The 12,944-nt window shown below is 46.1% G+C and overlaps 1 protein-coding gene across 2 annotated transcripts in view; it reads left to right on the forward strand.

Moving 5' to 3' along the window:
* The window catches only part of otud7b (OTU deubiquitinase 7B), an 81,703-nt gene that overhangs the window by 56,701 nt on the left and 12,058 nt on the right, over positions 1–12,944 (forward strand). For both annotated transcript variants that reach the window (XM_069185394.1, XM_069185395.1), the window contains exons 3-11: positions 1,619–1,789; positions 2,217–2,435; positions 3,910–4,011; positions 4,523–4,650; positions 6,272–6,384; positions 7,311–7,438; positions 10,062–10,211; positions 11,839–11,953; positions 12,595–12,679. In XM_069185394.1, the coding sequence (XP_069041495.1) occupies positions 1,619–1,789; positions 2,217–2,435; positions 3,910–4,011; positions 4,523–4,650; positions 6,272–6,384; positions 7,311–7,438; positions 10,062–10,211; positions 11,839–11,953; positions 12,595–12,679 (1,211 nt within the window). The remainder of the gene's footprint in view (positions 1–1,618; positions 1,790–2,216; positions 2,436–3,909; positions 4,012–4,522; positions 4,651–6,271; positions 6,385–7,310; positions 7,439–10,061; positions 10,212–11,838; positions 11,954–12,594; positions 12,680–12,944) is intronic.

Raw genomic sequence — 12,944 nt, forward strand, 5'->3', positions numbered from 1 at the left:
CTACTGTACTGTGTGCACTGATGGTGGTGAAGTCTGCACCACACTTACACCACTAATGCATCGGTAAATCCACGACACTGTTGCTTGATGGCATTATTGTGTTATTATACCATTGTACTTTGACTGCTGTGCTGCTTTTATGCCATCTTCATCACACTCTAACCTTGCCCTGGCACCCGGCAGTCTGTCATTGTGGTTAAAAGCCATACCCAGCCAAGACTGTGTCTTCTGTGGCTCTGAGCACAGGTTTCCCCTCAGAAGACCTCTCTGAAGGAAGAGCACGAGACTGAAGTGCTGGAAAAATCCTAGGAAGAATCCAGCGCTCCAAAACCGCTGAAAACTGCGGGTGGGGGGGGGTATTTTCCCTTGATTTGCATTTATATATTAACAGCTTATAGACCCAAGATGCTTGCAGTGTCCCGAGAACATTCAAAAGCAGTTGATGATAATCTTCTTTAGCAAGGTTTACTTTCTCCTTTGGGGTTTTCTTTTGTGGCTTTCTGTAACACTCCAAAATATGAGAAACCACTGCAGCATGTATTACTACATAACAGAGCTTTTTCAGAGCACTTGAAGGCCTAACTGCGTATCCTATTAATGATACATGCAGGCTATGTGTTAGTTACTGCAGGTGTAGCAACAATTTATTCCAAGTTTCCAAATGTATTTCCAGCTGCTGCTCTTAACTCGCCTGGACTGGAAGGATTTTCCTTCTAATATATATATGTATGTCTCTTGTCAAAGGCTGTATCACTCTGATGGGCCTCAGTAATGGTGAAACAGCTTTGCAGCTAATTATGTTTTTGTTTAAATGTCTTTTAAAAAAGGCAGAATTAGAAAAGGACAGTTCAGTTTCCTGTAGCTTTGTGATTGGATGAAGCACTGCCCATAAATTATTTATTCCTTGTTACCTATTACCTTTATTGTCATTAATAATCTACCATGCCTCTAAACTGGGGCTAGACATTATATGCTAGAGTAAGTGCTAGTATATTCATATCCCGTAACCCTAACGGATGCCTTATAGGTTCCTTCTGATTCAGATGAGACACTTTGATGGCTGCAAACATGGTTACTGTTACATGTGTTCTGTTCTACACATATGATGCAGTTTCAAAGGGAACAATCTGGCTTGCTTCCATCACTGCTCTTCAAATTCTGGTCTCCTCACTGTCCCCCCAGCCCGTCTACATTGTATGGGTGACAGGGCCTTCTCCTGTTATGCCCCCAAGCTCTGGAACTCTCTCCCCAAGGATATCAGAGAGTCACCTTCTCTAAACTCCTTCAAATCCAGACTCAAAACCCTCTTCTTCAGAAAAGCCTTTACTTAACTGGTTCCATTCTTCACCCTCTGCTCTTCTTAGTACCATCATCCACGGTCTCCTCAGTATATTGTAATTGTGTCTTATCTTGTGTAGTCTTCTTATTTATTGTTGTTGTCATTCTGTAAAGCGCTTTGAGAAGCCACCTTTAAAGGCGCTATATACAATAAAGTTTATTATTATTATTAGTATTATTATTATTATTATTATTATTATTATCACTGCACTCGGATGTTATAGAAATCCAATTCTTGGAAAAGTGCAGCCTACTGACCGTGTTGCTCGGACTTCCCCAGGGAAGAACTGGGACCTGCGTGCTGCTCTGAGCGACTTCGAGCAGCTGCGCCAGGTGCATGCTGGGAACCTGCAGTACCCCTTCCCCGAGGACAGGGCATACCGGGGCCCCGAGAAGGAGCTGGCCAGGACCGCCCGCCCGCTGCTGCACCGGCAGGATGACATGGTACAAGGTAGGGGCGCCAAGCTGGTCTGGGTTGCCGTTCATTGGAAGGGGTGGAAAGGTAATCGTAGTGGGGGCTTTGGCAGCTGTCCCAGAAACGGGTTTCCCTGGACATTTTCCCAAGACCTGCCACAGACTTAAATGCTTGATTTTCTTCATGTCAGGGAACCTTGCTAGGTCTTTAACAACTGTAGGATATTCTAGGGTCTTCATTTGAATAGATGCACACATCATCTAATGGAGCAAATTTGCCTTCCTCACTCTCTCTCTCTCTCTCTTGCTTTGTTCTTCCACTCTTCCTTCACCTCAACTCTTCCTGGTTGTTCTCTCCTTGTCTTTTTCCTGTTCTCTTTTCCTTCCGCCCTTCCCATCTCCTTATGCTCCTTCCTGCGCCCCCTGTGGATCTGTGACTCCCTCCGTCCTGACCCGGCACACAGAGAAGCGGCTGTCCCGCGGCATCTCCCACGCCAGCTCCACCATCGTCTCCCTGGCGCGCTCCCACGTTTCCAGCACCGGGGGCAGCAGCGAGCCGCTCCTGGACACCCCGCTCTGCACCTTCCAGCTGCCCGACCTGACCGTGTACCGCGACGACTTCCGCAGCTTCATCGAGAGAGACCTCATCGAGCAGTCCATGCTGGTGGCGCTGGAGCACGCAGGTCAGACAGGCGCAGTTCAGCGGAGCTCTGAAATGAGTTTCCATCTGTCTATTTTCTGACCGCTTTGTCCGATACAGGGCTGCAGAAGAGCCGGAGTCTATCCCAGCCAGCAGCAGGCGCAAGGCAGGATACACCCTGGACTGGGCGCCAGTCCATCACAGGGCAGACACACACTCACGCCAATGCCAGTTTTCCCCAAAGCCAGTTAACCCCACCTGCATGTCTCTGGCCTGCGCCAACAAACTGGAGCACCTGGAGGAAACCCACACACACCGGGGGAGAACATACAGACTCCACACAGACAGCACTCCAGGAATTGACCCAAGTGCTCCAGCTCTGTGAAGCAGCAGTGTTAACAGCTATGCCACCATGCTGCACCTTTTTTATGAAAAGGGCAGTTTTCCGGAGAACATACAGGAACACAGAAAGTGCAGCTTCTTGTAATGCTCTGCACCCATACATTTACAACCCACCTTTATACTTTAGACCATTTCTATCTGTTACCATAAGTGTTGTGCTTTAGGAGAGGGAAACCCTGTATGCATTACTTATACAAACAATTTCCTTTTTGTTCCCTGTTAACCTTGCCTTCCAGTTACTTGAGCCCTTCACACACACAGATCAGATTCTACACATACTGTAATTCACTGCGTGTAGCTGAATGAACATATGGTTCGAATACTTCGAGAAACATCAGAGTATTCAGAGTATTTGAATACGCTGTCTTTAACACTCGACTTCATAACATATATAAGCCTTTAACAGTGACGCCACTTCCCAGGATGCCTGCTGATTTGAAATTGGCAGCAGCAGGAAGCCAGTTTTATAGTCTGATGGGTTTGATGTTCTGTTATTAGGAGGTGTGTCTGAGATGATATATATTAGGAGTCCAAGTGCTTGCGCTCTGGTTAGAATTAAGGACTTTACGATATATCAGTTTATATAAAGGAAAGTGCTATAGGGCTCATAGTGCAAAATTAGAGCTTGATTTTTTATTTTGAGACATCCTATTAACCCGGATTGAAGAATACTTGGTTTGTCTGCATTAATTACATGGCAGGGGTTAGCTGCTCTAAACTTCATATTTCATTTGACTTCAGCCTAGTATGTGCCTCAGACAGCAGTATGTGTTGGTGATTGTTCATCTCCAAGTCATTTAACTCACTCATATTCCTGTAAAGTAGCCTCCAGTGTATTTTGTGGCCTTGTGCAAAGGAGCTCGTATAAGAAATGTACATCAGCCTCTTCAGTGTACATTGTAGAGAAAAAGACCCTTAACATTAGGGGAATTAATATTCTTTTAATTAGGGAGCCAAAGATGACTCAACTGATATGTTCATTGCTTTTTAAAGGAAGGTGAAAATAATGGAAAAGCTGGAGCCCAGTGTGTGATGTACTAATGGCGTGGGGGTCTCAGAAGAAGCATGGGGACTTCATCGCTCTCCCTTCACCCGATTCCCTGTGTCTTCTCCAGGCCGTCTGAACTGGTGGACGCGAGTGGGTGCCAGCTGCCAGACCCTCTTGCCCTTGGCCACGACGGGTGACGGGAACTGCCTGCTGCACGCAGCCTCGCTAGGTAACCTGCTGCCCTTCCTCGGCTGGGGAGAGGGGCGCTCCGTCAGAACGCAGGGGTGCCAGCTGAGAATGTGGTCCGCCCGTCTGCCATTTCTCGCATGTGCTCAGTACCTGCTTCTTTGTCCAGACAACACGTACCACTTGCAGAGAGAATCATGGTTCCCATGCATGTACATTTATTAGATTAAACAGATGCTTTTGCCCTGATCTGATCTGCTGCCTTTTCTATTACAAACCAAGTCACCACTAGGTGGCAGCACGAGCAGCTCGTTTCACAGGTGACTCCTGAATTTTTTCAGGTTTTGTTCCAGCTGCAGGGTTAATTCATCAGTTGCTCTAATCGGAGCCAGTACAGGTGACGCCCCTTTTTGCAACAGACGGGTAGAGCCGAAGCTTTAGGTCGAAAACTCTTCGCCGAAGCCAGAATTGCGCTGGGATGTTTGTTGTGAGATCGCCGCGCCCCGGCCGTGTCGGCTATCCCGGGCACTTACCAACCCGCTGCCGCCCCGCAGGCATGTGGGGGTTCCACGACCGCGACCTGATGCTGCGGAAGTCCCTGTACACGCTGATGGACAAGGGCCTGGAGAGGGCTGCCCTGCAGCGCCGCTGGAGGTGGCAGCAGACCCAGCAGAACAAGGAGGTGAGCTCCGCTGTCTCAGGGGGGGAGTGAGGGCCTGTGGCGCGTAGAGTCGACTCAGCAGAAGCAGTTCTCACAGCCAGTATATCCCGAATTGAGCCCTGTCCTGCAGTGTAAGGCTACGTCCCAAACTACCTGTTCCATAGTCGTTCCAACCCTTTGGATACTCTCCCCTGAGACACGCAGAGTTTCCCTACGGTGTCCCCATCAAAAAACAAATCCGTCTTCTTTCACAAGGCCGTTACAGAGGTTTCAGGCTCCTTGGGACATGCGTTATGTACAGGGGGTGGACAAAAACATGAACCTTATGGAAAGGGACTCGTCTCATGAAGTACGAATTTAATTCCTAATTGAAAAAGGTTTTCCATGTTTCATTTTAAGTTCACTACTAATTGTTTCTGATATAGAAGATGTCTTAAAATCAACACTTTTTAATATGCAAGTTTCTAAAGTTATACGAGAGATTTGACAGATTTTTTGAAAGAGGATATCAAGTTAGTAGCTGAATCGCAGGTGTTTTAGTCACAGAATTGGCAATAATGTCAAGGTAAGTGTCGAAACTCATGACGGCTTTCCCCAATAAGGGAAGCTCAGCAAGTCGAAGCTCAGTGACAGGGATAGATACCTGACAGTTTTAAAAAAACTAGTTTCTAAAAACCACGAAACAACAGCCTCAAAAATTACCACAGGACTGAGTCTACACCTCTGTGACCCAATCTCAACAACAACTCTGCATCGCGAGCTGCACGAAGCTGGTATATATGGTATGACTGCTATTCAGAAACCACTTGTAACCAATTACAGTGCACAGCAGCGCATAACCTGCTGTAATGAGTACAAAACCTAGACGTCTGAGCAGTGGGAGAAAGTAATATCTGCTGTGTCGTATTTTACTTTTTTTTTGCACCCGACATGTGAGAGAGCTTGGGTCCAATTATTGCTCTGCGTGGTAGGATTAAAGCCAGGGCATATGAACCCATTTTAGGCGACCAGGTGCACCCTTCACCAAATGAAATAAGGCGGAACTTGAGTTCCTGCAAGCTCCAAAGTAGGATTTAGTCAGGACACTAGGGTTTAACAAGTTTCTGAACAGTGCCCCGGAATCTTTAATGGCGATGCTTTCAGAGTCTATTTAATCTCTCATCTAAAGAACTGCAGCTCCTCCAGCACCCCAGTGTTCTCCAGTTACCTCACTGGGGCATTGTTTTTTTCTGGACCAGAGGGAAGACTGCCACCTACTGGCCAACACCTCTAACAGCACCAGCCTGTTTTCCCTGGGTATCCCATCCCTGTACTCACCAGGCTCAGCCTTTCTCAGCTTCTAAGATCTGATAAGATCATGCTACATGTTGGTGAGGTTGTTGTAATTTCTTTAAAATGAGAAGCTAAGGCAGGCTTGAGTCTGAGAGTTTCCTAGTTGTCTGAGCTAAAGAGGTGTGAAAAATGAGTTATATTATTTATACAGGAGAATAGGAAGGATTCGGATGGTGGTTTCTTGAAAGGGGAAGCAGGTATGCAAGTAGACTTGTGAAAACTATGGGGAGTAATGGATTGCAGAGTGATTGTTCCCCAGTAAACTGATGGACACTGACCCCTCATTGTCCGTCTCTCTCCTTATCTGTAGTCCGGCCTGGTGTACACTGAGGATGAGTGGCAGAAGGAGTGGAATGAGCTACTGAAACTGGCCTCAAGTGAGCCCAGAATACACTACACCACAAATGGGAGCAACTGCTCAGGGTAGGTACAGCATCTGCACACCTGGGACAGAAAACTGGCTGTTACCAGTGCAGTGAAGTTCTAATACAGCCTTATCTATCCCTGTGTCATGCTGCTGTTTAAATTGTTATATAATCATGAGAAACAGTGTGGCAATCTTTCAAATTCAGAGTAAGTGTAAAACCTGAAAACTTAAATTCAACGTTCTCCCTTTCATTTGTGCTGAATGGGGAATTAGCTGATATTTTGACACAATCTTTCTGGGTGGACTGCCGACCAAATTCAAAGTTTGGTGTTGGTGTTACATGGCAACATGGTGTAAAGTTTTGTTTTCAGCATTGTGACACTGTTGCAGACTCTTCCCAATTTCCCAATCCCACTTCCCAAAATCAAAGGAATGCCGTGTCCTATTAATGATCTAAACTGATAATTCCAGTGACTCTCAGTATTACCCCAGGTTGTACTAGCCAGTGAAAGTCCTGGGTTTAGCAGGCAGAAGACACAGCATGTATTTGGACCAGCCATCTCTGGCCTGTTAGTACCAGTTAGTTCAGCTATCTTTTATTACAAAGGTGTCGCAGTTGTTAATATAACTTAGCTCTACTACAATGGATAATCTGAAAGCATGGTGCCATTAGAATGGTCTAAACCAGAGCTTTTATTGGATGTACACAAACAAATGCTACTAAACCAAAGCTGTCCTGTTGTTTTCTTCAGTTAGACTAGTGTTCGGCTGTTTTCAGAGCAACGTTATTCATTAAAAGTCTGGTGTGATTTAATTGGACCTAATAATTGACCAGAGGAGTTGTGCTGGTGCTTCAGTATTCCACTTCGAATCTTGTGGTAGATTGGAATCTGTTTTCTGCTCAGCTCAGAGCATCTTCATGTTACTAGCAGTGCGTGGCTGTTGACCGCTGACTTTAATTGTCCCCCTTGCCCGCGGGCAGGGCGGAGTCGTCGGAGGAGCCCGTCTATGAAAGCCTGGAGGAGTTCCATGTGTTCGTCCTGGCCCACGTGCTGCGGAGACCCATCGTGGTGGTGGCCGACACCATGCTCAGAGACTCTGGAGGGGAGGGTGAGAAGTCTGCCGCCGTGTCCTGTCTTTGAAACCATGCGGTCCCACGGGGCTCGGCCAGTAAGAGAGGAGCCTGGGACAGCTACGTCATGTCCTCTTGTCAAACGCCTGCTTGTGCTTCAGCCTGGCTCTGAGGGTGCCAGCTTTACACACCTGTTAACTGGTAACTGCTGGACAGAGACCCAGATAACCTGCAGAGACAAAATACACCATTCAGTTCGCTGGCGGGAAGAGGCCAATGGGAACTCAATACTTTGTTGGTGATTGGATGAATCTGCTTGTAGATACATTGCAATTCCATGGAGACACCCTGTAACATGGCAGCTGCTGTTGTGGCAGAGGTTTGGTTGACTGGGGCATCAAGAGATCCATGTAAGGGATCGATAAGGTTTTTTTGGAGAGACATGGGTTCAGTACTCCAATTCACACAAGGCATCAGCACCACTCGTTGCTGCAACAATTAGCCTTTTGAAATGATTGAGACAGAGGAGCGAGTCACATAGTCAGCCAGAGCTCCCGGTTTCATGGGGCTCTGGAGAGGGAGTGGTAGTAGGTTGAGGTCTCTTGCGGTTTATAGAGAGGTTAAGGTTCAAACACCACTCGGAAAGCATTCGGTGAAAAGCGGGTTGGTGGAAGATGGTAGATGTTTCCGCTGCTGCTGGTGTAGGCGGTACAGTTTCCTGTCAGCAACCGACGACAGTGGGAGAGAGGTAGCAGCTCCAGCTGGTGCTGGTGTAGGACGCTGGTATGAGTTATGGTTAGTATCGCTGGCCAAACAGCATCAGCTGGGTAGAGTTTATGCTGCAATTATTAGTGGTTCAGCTACTTTCTGGTTAAGGGTTTGGTTCTCCATCACAGGTAAATGGTTATATGGTTACAAACCCCAGGGTTGGGGTTGTTGGGGATTCCAGACTGCACCCCTTACCCATAACTCCACTGTGTGCGTTGAGGCAGCTGCGGGGATTCCCTTGAGCACAAGTCCACAGGTGTGGGACTCCTGAGGAGTGTTTGCCCTCAGCCTGCGTGGAGGTGGTATCTGGGAGTACCCCCCGGTGGTCAGTCACACACAGAGGTCAGGGCTCCTTCTCCCCAGGAGGGGAAGCGTGGTTATCGGTGATCCTGGAGGAGTTTATATCCACGAGAAGACGCCTGGTGATTTTGTGAAGTATGGACGGATGGTTGGGGTTTACATCTGTCAAATAGAGATGGAACCACAATTGACTCTCATGACAACTATTATAATTGTACTGTTCCAGGTGAAGGTTATAAACTGTGGTTTATGGCTTATAGAGGTGGGTGTGTTGTTATCTTGGCTGTGGATGTCTGGTCATGCGGTGGTTACGTTTTGCAGTTTGGGTTGTTGTATTAGTCTGTGTTAGGGTTTTAGTTATGTTCTCAGTTATAGGTTTCAGATATAAAACTAGACCCTGTAGGGCCTTGTGAAGCTTGGAGTGTTACCAAAGGCTGAGTCTTCAGTCCTGTCATGAGCATGCTTTGGGATGTGGAATAGAAGTTTGGGGTTACAGTCTTCCCAGAGCTGATAAACAACAGTTGTAGAAGAAAACCCAGTCGCAAGGTAATGAAAATGAATAGCTCAGAAACTGCTCAAAGATTATCATAAAGAAAATGGATCCTATCTAGTGCTTAGAGCGTTCACACTTCATGTCAGTTTGACAAAATACTGTGTTCTATGGTGCAGATTTGAGTAATTTTCAAAAATGCAAATTAAACCATCTCAGAAGAGGGTTGATTTAGATGTGATTATTAAGGAAATTCAGCAATGAAGACTCATCATGAAGTGTTTTTAACTCCTGCAATACAATGCAATACAATGCAAGCTCAGGCCTGCATTGTATGAGAAGGTCCCACTGCGGAAGGGATCCTGTTGAATCTAGTGCTCCTTACTGTGATATCCAGCTCTAGAAGCAGATATGTATTTTGAAATAAACCAGAACTGTGCACCAGAACATACAATTTAAGGAATGTTGTACTCTGTTCTGAAACACAAAAGTTGAGTTAAGTGGCAGTCAGGAAGTGACAGTCTATGTAAGTCAGGAAAGTGGGACCTACAGTAAGTAACGATACATAAATAGACAGATTACAAATACTGGTAGACATGTTTCATCTTTGGACCTTTCTCTTTTATTACAAAAGTTTAGCAGTTGTAAATATAACTTAGCGCAACTACAGTGGATCATATGAAAGTAGTGCCATCAGAATGGTCTAAACCAGAGCTTTTATTGGTCATACACAAAAATGCTACTAAACCAGAGCTATCCTGTTCTTTTCTTCAGTTAGACTGGTGTTCGGCTGTTTTCAGACCAATGTTATTCATTAAAGTCTGAGGCTGGTGTCATTTAATTGGACCTAATAATTGGCACAGTTTAATTTGCAATGGCTGTTTGATGCCCGATAACCCACCAGCCCTTTACGGACAAGGGGCTCCAGGACCAGGTCCCAGACCGGTGTTTTCTCACTCGGCTTTGGGTTCTTGGAAGACGGTCATCCCCCACCCGACCAGGGGGGGATCACTCACGAACGAGTTCACGTTCTAGCAGCTGCGAGCCGGGATGCGGAGGAGGTGCCTCCTGCTGGTCCTGAAGCTCTGCTCCTCTCCCGCCAGCCTTTGCGCCCATCCCGTTTGGGGGGATCTACCTGCCCCTGGAGGTGCCCGCCGCCAAGTGCCATCGGTCCCCGCTGGTCCTGGCCTATGACCAGGCTCACTTCTCTGCGCTGGTGTCCATGGAGCAGAAGGACAGCTCCAAAGACCAAGGTAACGGCCGCAGTGAACCCCTCACCTTCACCGTTTACAGCGCCACTGCACTCCCAAGGCAGAGGCCGAGCGCTCGCCTCTGGCCGACACGCGCTGGAGAAAGGGTTCTGGGGGTGAAGTGGGCGGCTCGCTGAGACACGGTTAAGGGCCTTAAAGGTGAAATTCAATTCTGGAAGGCAAATAGTTTTGAATACTTCGTGTTAGTTTGTTGTTCTGTTTCAGCCTGATATGCATGTCTTTCCACAGTTCTCAAATGTCAAGTCATTGAGAAAATAGCCATTTCTCCAGCCCTCATCGGTCTTTATAGGGGCATAGCAACACAGTTACGTAGCTCCAGCACTTCTTCAGAGAGGAGACCACAAGTCATAGCACCGCTCTCGAATGAGCAACATACAGCCAGGAAGAACACACGGATCGTCCCCACATCAGAAGCTACATTGATACTTGTTATATTTCTTTTCTGGTTGTAAATTAAACCTTAAACAAAGAGCTGACTGAGTCCAGCACTTGCATGACACCCAGATCATGCATGCTGTTTTATTGGAGGCAATACAGTTTAGTTCAGAAGTGGGAAAACCTTGAACTACAGCTGGCGTAAAAACGGTTTAGTAGAAATTGCTCCATGTTGTAGATTGAAGAATTTTAAAATGTTGTTACAGTTACGTTTTTGGTAACTGTGTGATAGATCGAAATAACAGGTTTGGTTTAATTTTAACATGGACAACTGAAAAAAGTTCAGTATAATGTCCTTTGTTTCAAATTAAGATGCAATTGTGCGTTTTTTCGCTTCGTCGTTACATGCAGAATGTGTGAATATACAATTGAAAGCCTTGAGCGAGATGATAAAGATTGCTCACGCATAGTTGTTGAATTTGACTTTTTGGTATGTTTTCACTGAGAGTATAGCAGAGCATAGAAGAAATGAAGTTGAGTTCTATTGGTGCTGATGTTTTCAGAGACAGGACGTCAGTGCTTGTATTTATACAGATAGACTCCAAACCTTGCAGTAATCTTTGGCCTACTCTATGTCACGCTGTCGCAGAACTGACTAATTCTAATACGAACAGGTATTAAGTAGTATTTTATGTCACTTGGAACACAGCAAAGTAAGGTGTTTGGACCTGGGGCCAGAAATCTAGTTTTTTTTGGGGCCAAAATGTAAAAATACCAGTCATTTAACCCTTAAATAAAGTGCAAAGCCAGCCCTCACAGTACTGTATACAGTATTTTGTAGAAGGTTTCATACATTTTCATTTCCTTTGATAGTATTCCAGCATAAACATAACGGGTATACAAGGAAATCAAGCTTCAAAACTTCCAAGCTGATTTTAAACTGCAACATTGGACAAAGTAGAAGTAGGCCTACTTTAGTACATGTGCATTATGGGTTGTTGTGAAGTAACAGGCCAGCCTTCTTGTCTATAGTAAAATCCTGGAGTGTACTGCCTCACAGGGACATACACTGTGCTGGGACAGAACACCTGCTGTGGCGAGAATGGGCTATTCCAGTGGGATACAGTATTCTCAGTTTTGTTTAATAAGCAGACATACTGTACTAACAAGCTAGACAGAGATTTCATTTGACGTTGAGCAGAATCTGGGCTCTTCTGCCGTCTCCTCTCTCTAGCTGTGATTCCCCTGACGGACTCGGAGCACAAACTGCTGCCCGTGCATTTTGCCGTGGACCCAGGGAAGGACTGGGAGTGGGGGAAGGACGACGCCGACAATGTCAGACTGGCCAGGTAGGGTACACTCTCGTTTCCAGTCTGAGCTCCCCAGCAGATGAACTCCGAGCGGACCCAGATCGGTGGTTTCTGTTCTTTGGTCTTCTAACCAATGTCCATCAGTGTCCAACAAGTGTGATTTTTGGAACTGGTTATTACTTGAGCAGTTCAGTTACGAATATGTTATAAAACAAGGTAACCCAAAATAGAGGAAGAATCGTTGCCCACAGGGCTGTCTATCACAGAAATCTGCCTGAAGTGTCATGTGAAGAAACAGGAAATCAAACACTCAGTAAAATCATTTAATCAGATATGCTTTGCAAGCTGTTACACTGCTTTTGATAATTCTGCTTCTGCAGAATTATATAAATAAAGCAAAACGTTTTATGCTGTACTCTGTTAGCACACATTTTCAAATAGGTCTTTGCTTCCTTTTCAGAAATTGCTCATTTCCAAGAGCAGTGTGCAGTTTCTCTAGTGAGACATGCGCTACTTTTCGAGCAGTGCCTTCAGATTTCTTAAACATTGCAGTACCAGGTGTTGTATTTCTTAGAAAGCCTGTGAAGCCTGAAATGGACCCAATTGCATGAGTTTTGAAAAGCAGTCTTTCAGTTGTGCTCCTCGATTCTTCATGTCTGCTCTTCTCCCTTTCCCTGCAGTGTGACCCTCTCCCTGGAGGCCAAACTGCACTTGCTGCACAGCTACATGACGGTGACCTGGCTCCCCCTGCCCTGCGAGGCACAGGTAACCCTCTCCCCTCCAAAATCCTCCGCCTTCGCCTCAGCTGGAAGCGGCTGCCCAGTAGGGAAACATCTTTCTGTCACAAGCTGGAAGTTTTAGCATGAAGTAGTCCAGGTGGGGAGCTGCGTCAGCATGTTTAGACTAAGGGATCATGTAATGGGTTTATTCCATGCTGAAAAGAGAAGAAAGAAAACACAACGTTTCAGCTGTGGAGCCTTCTTCAGGTTTTTTTTTTTAGGTCAAACTCTTTTAGAAGATTGATGGCCAT

This window comes from Lepisosteus oculatus, chromosome 27 (genome assembly GCF_040954835.1).
Source record: "Lepisosteus oculatus isolate fLepOcu1 chromosome 27, fLepOcu1.hap2, whole genome shotgun sequence".
NCBI classification, from domain to species: domain Eukaryota; kingdom Metazoa; phylum Chordata; class Actinopteri; order Semionotiformes; family Lepisosteidae; genus Lepisosteus; species Lepisosteus oculatus.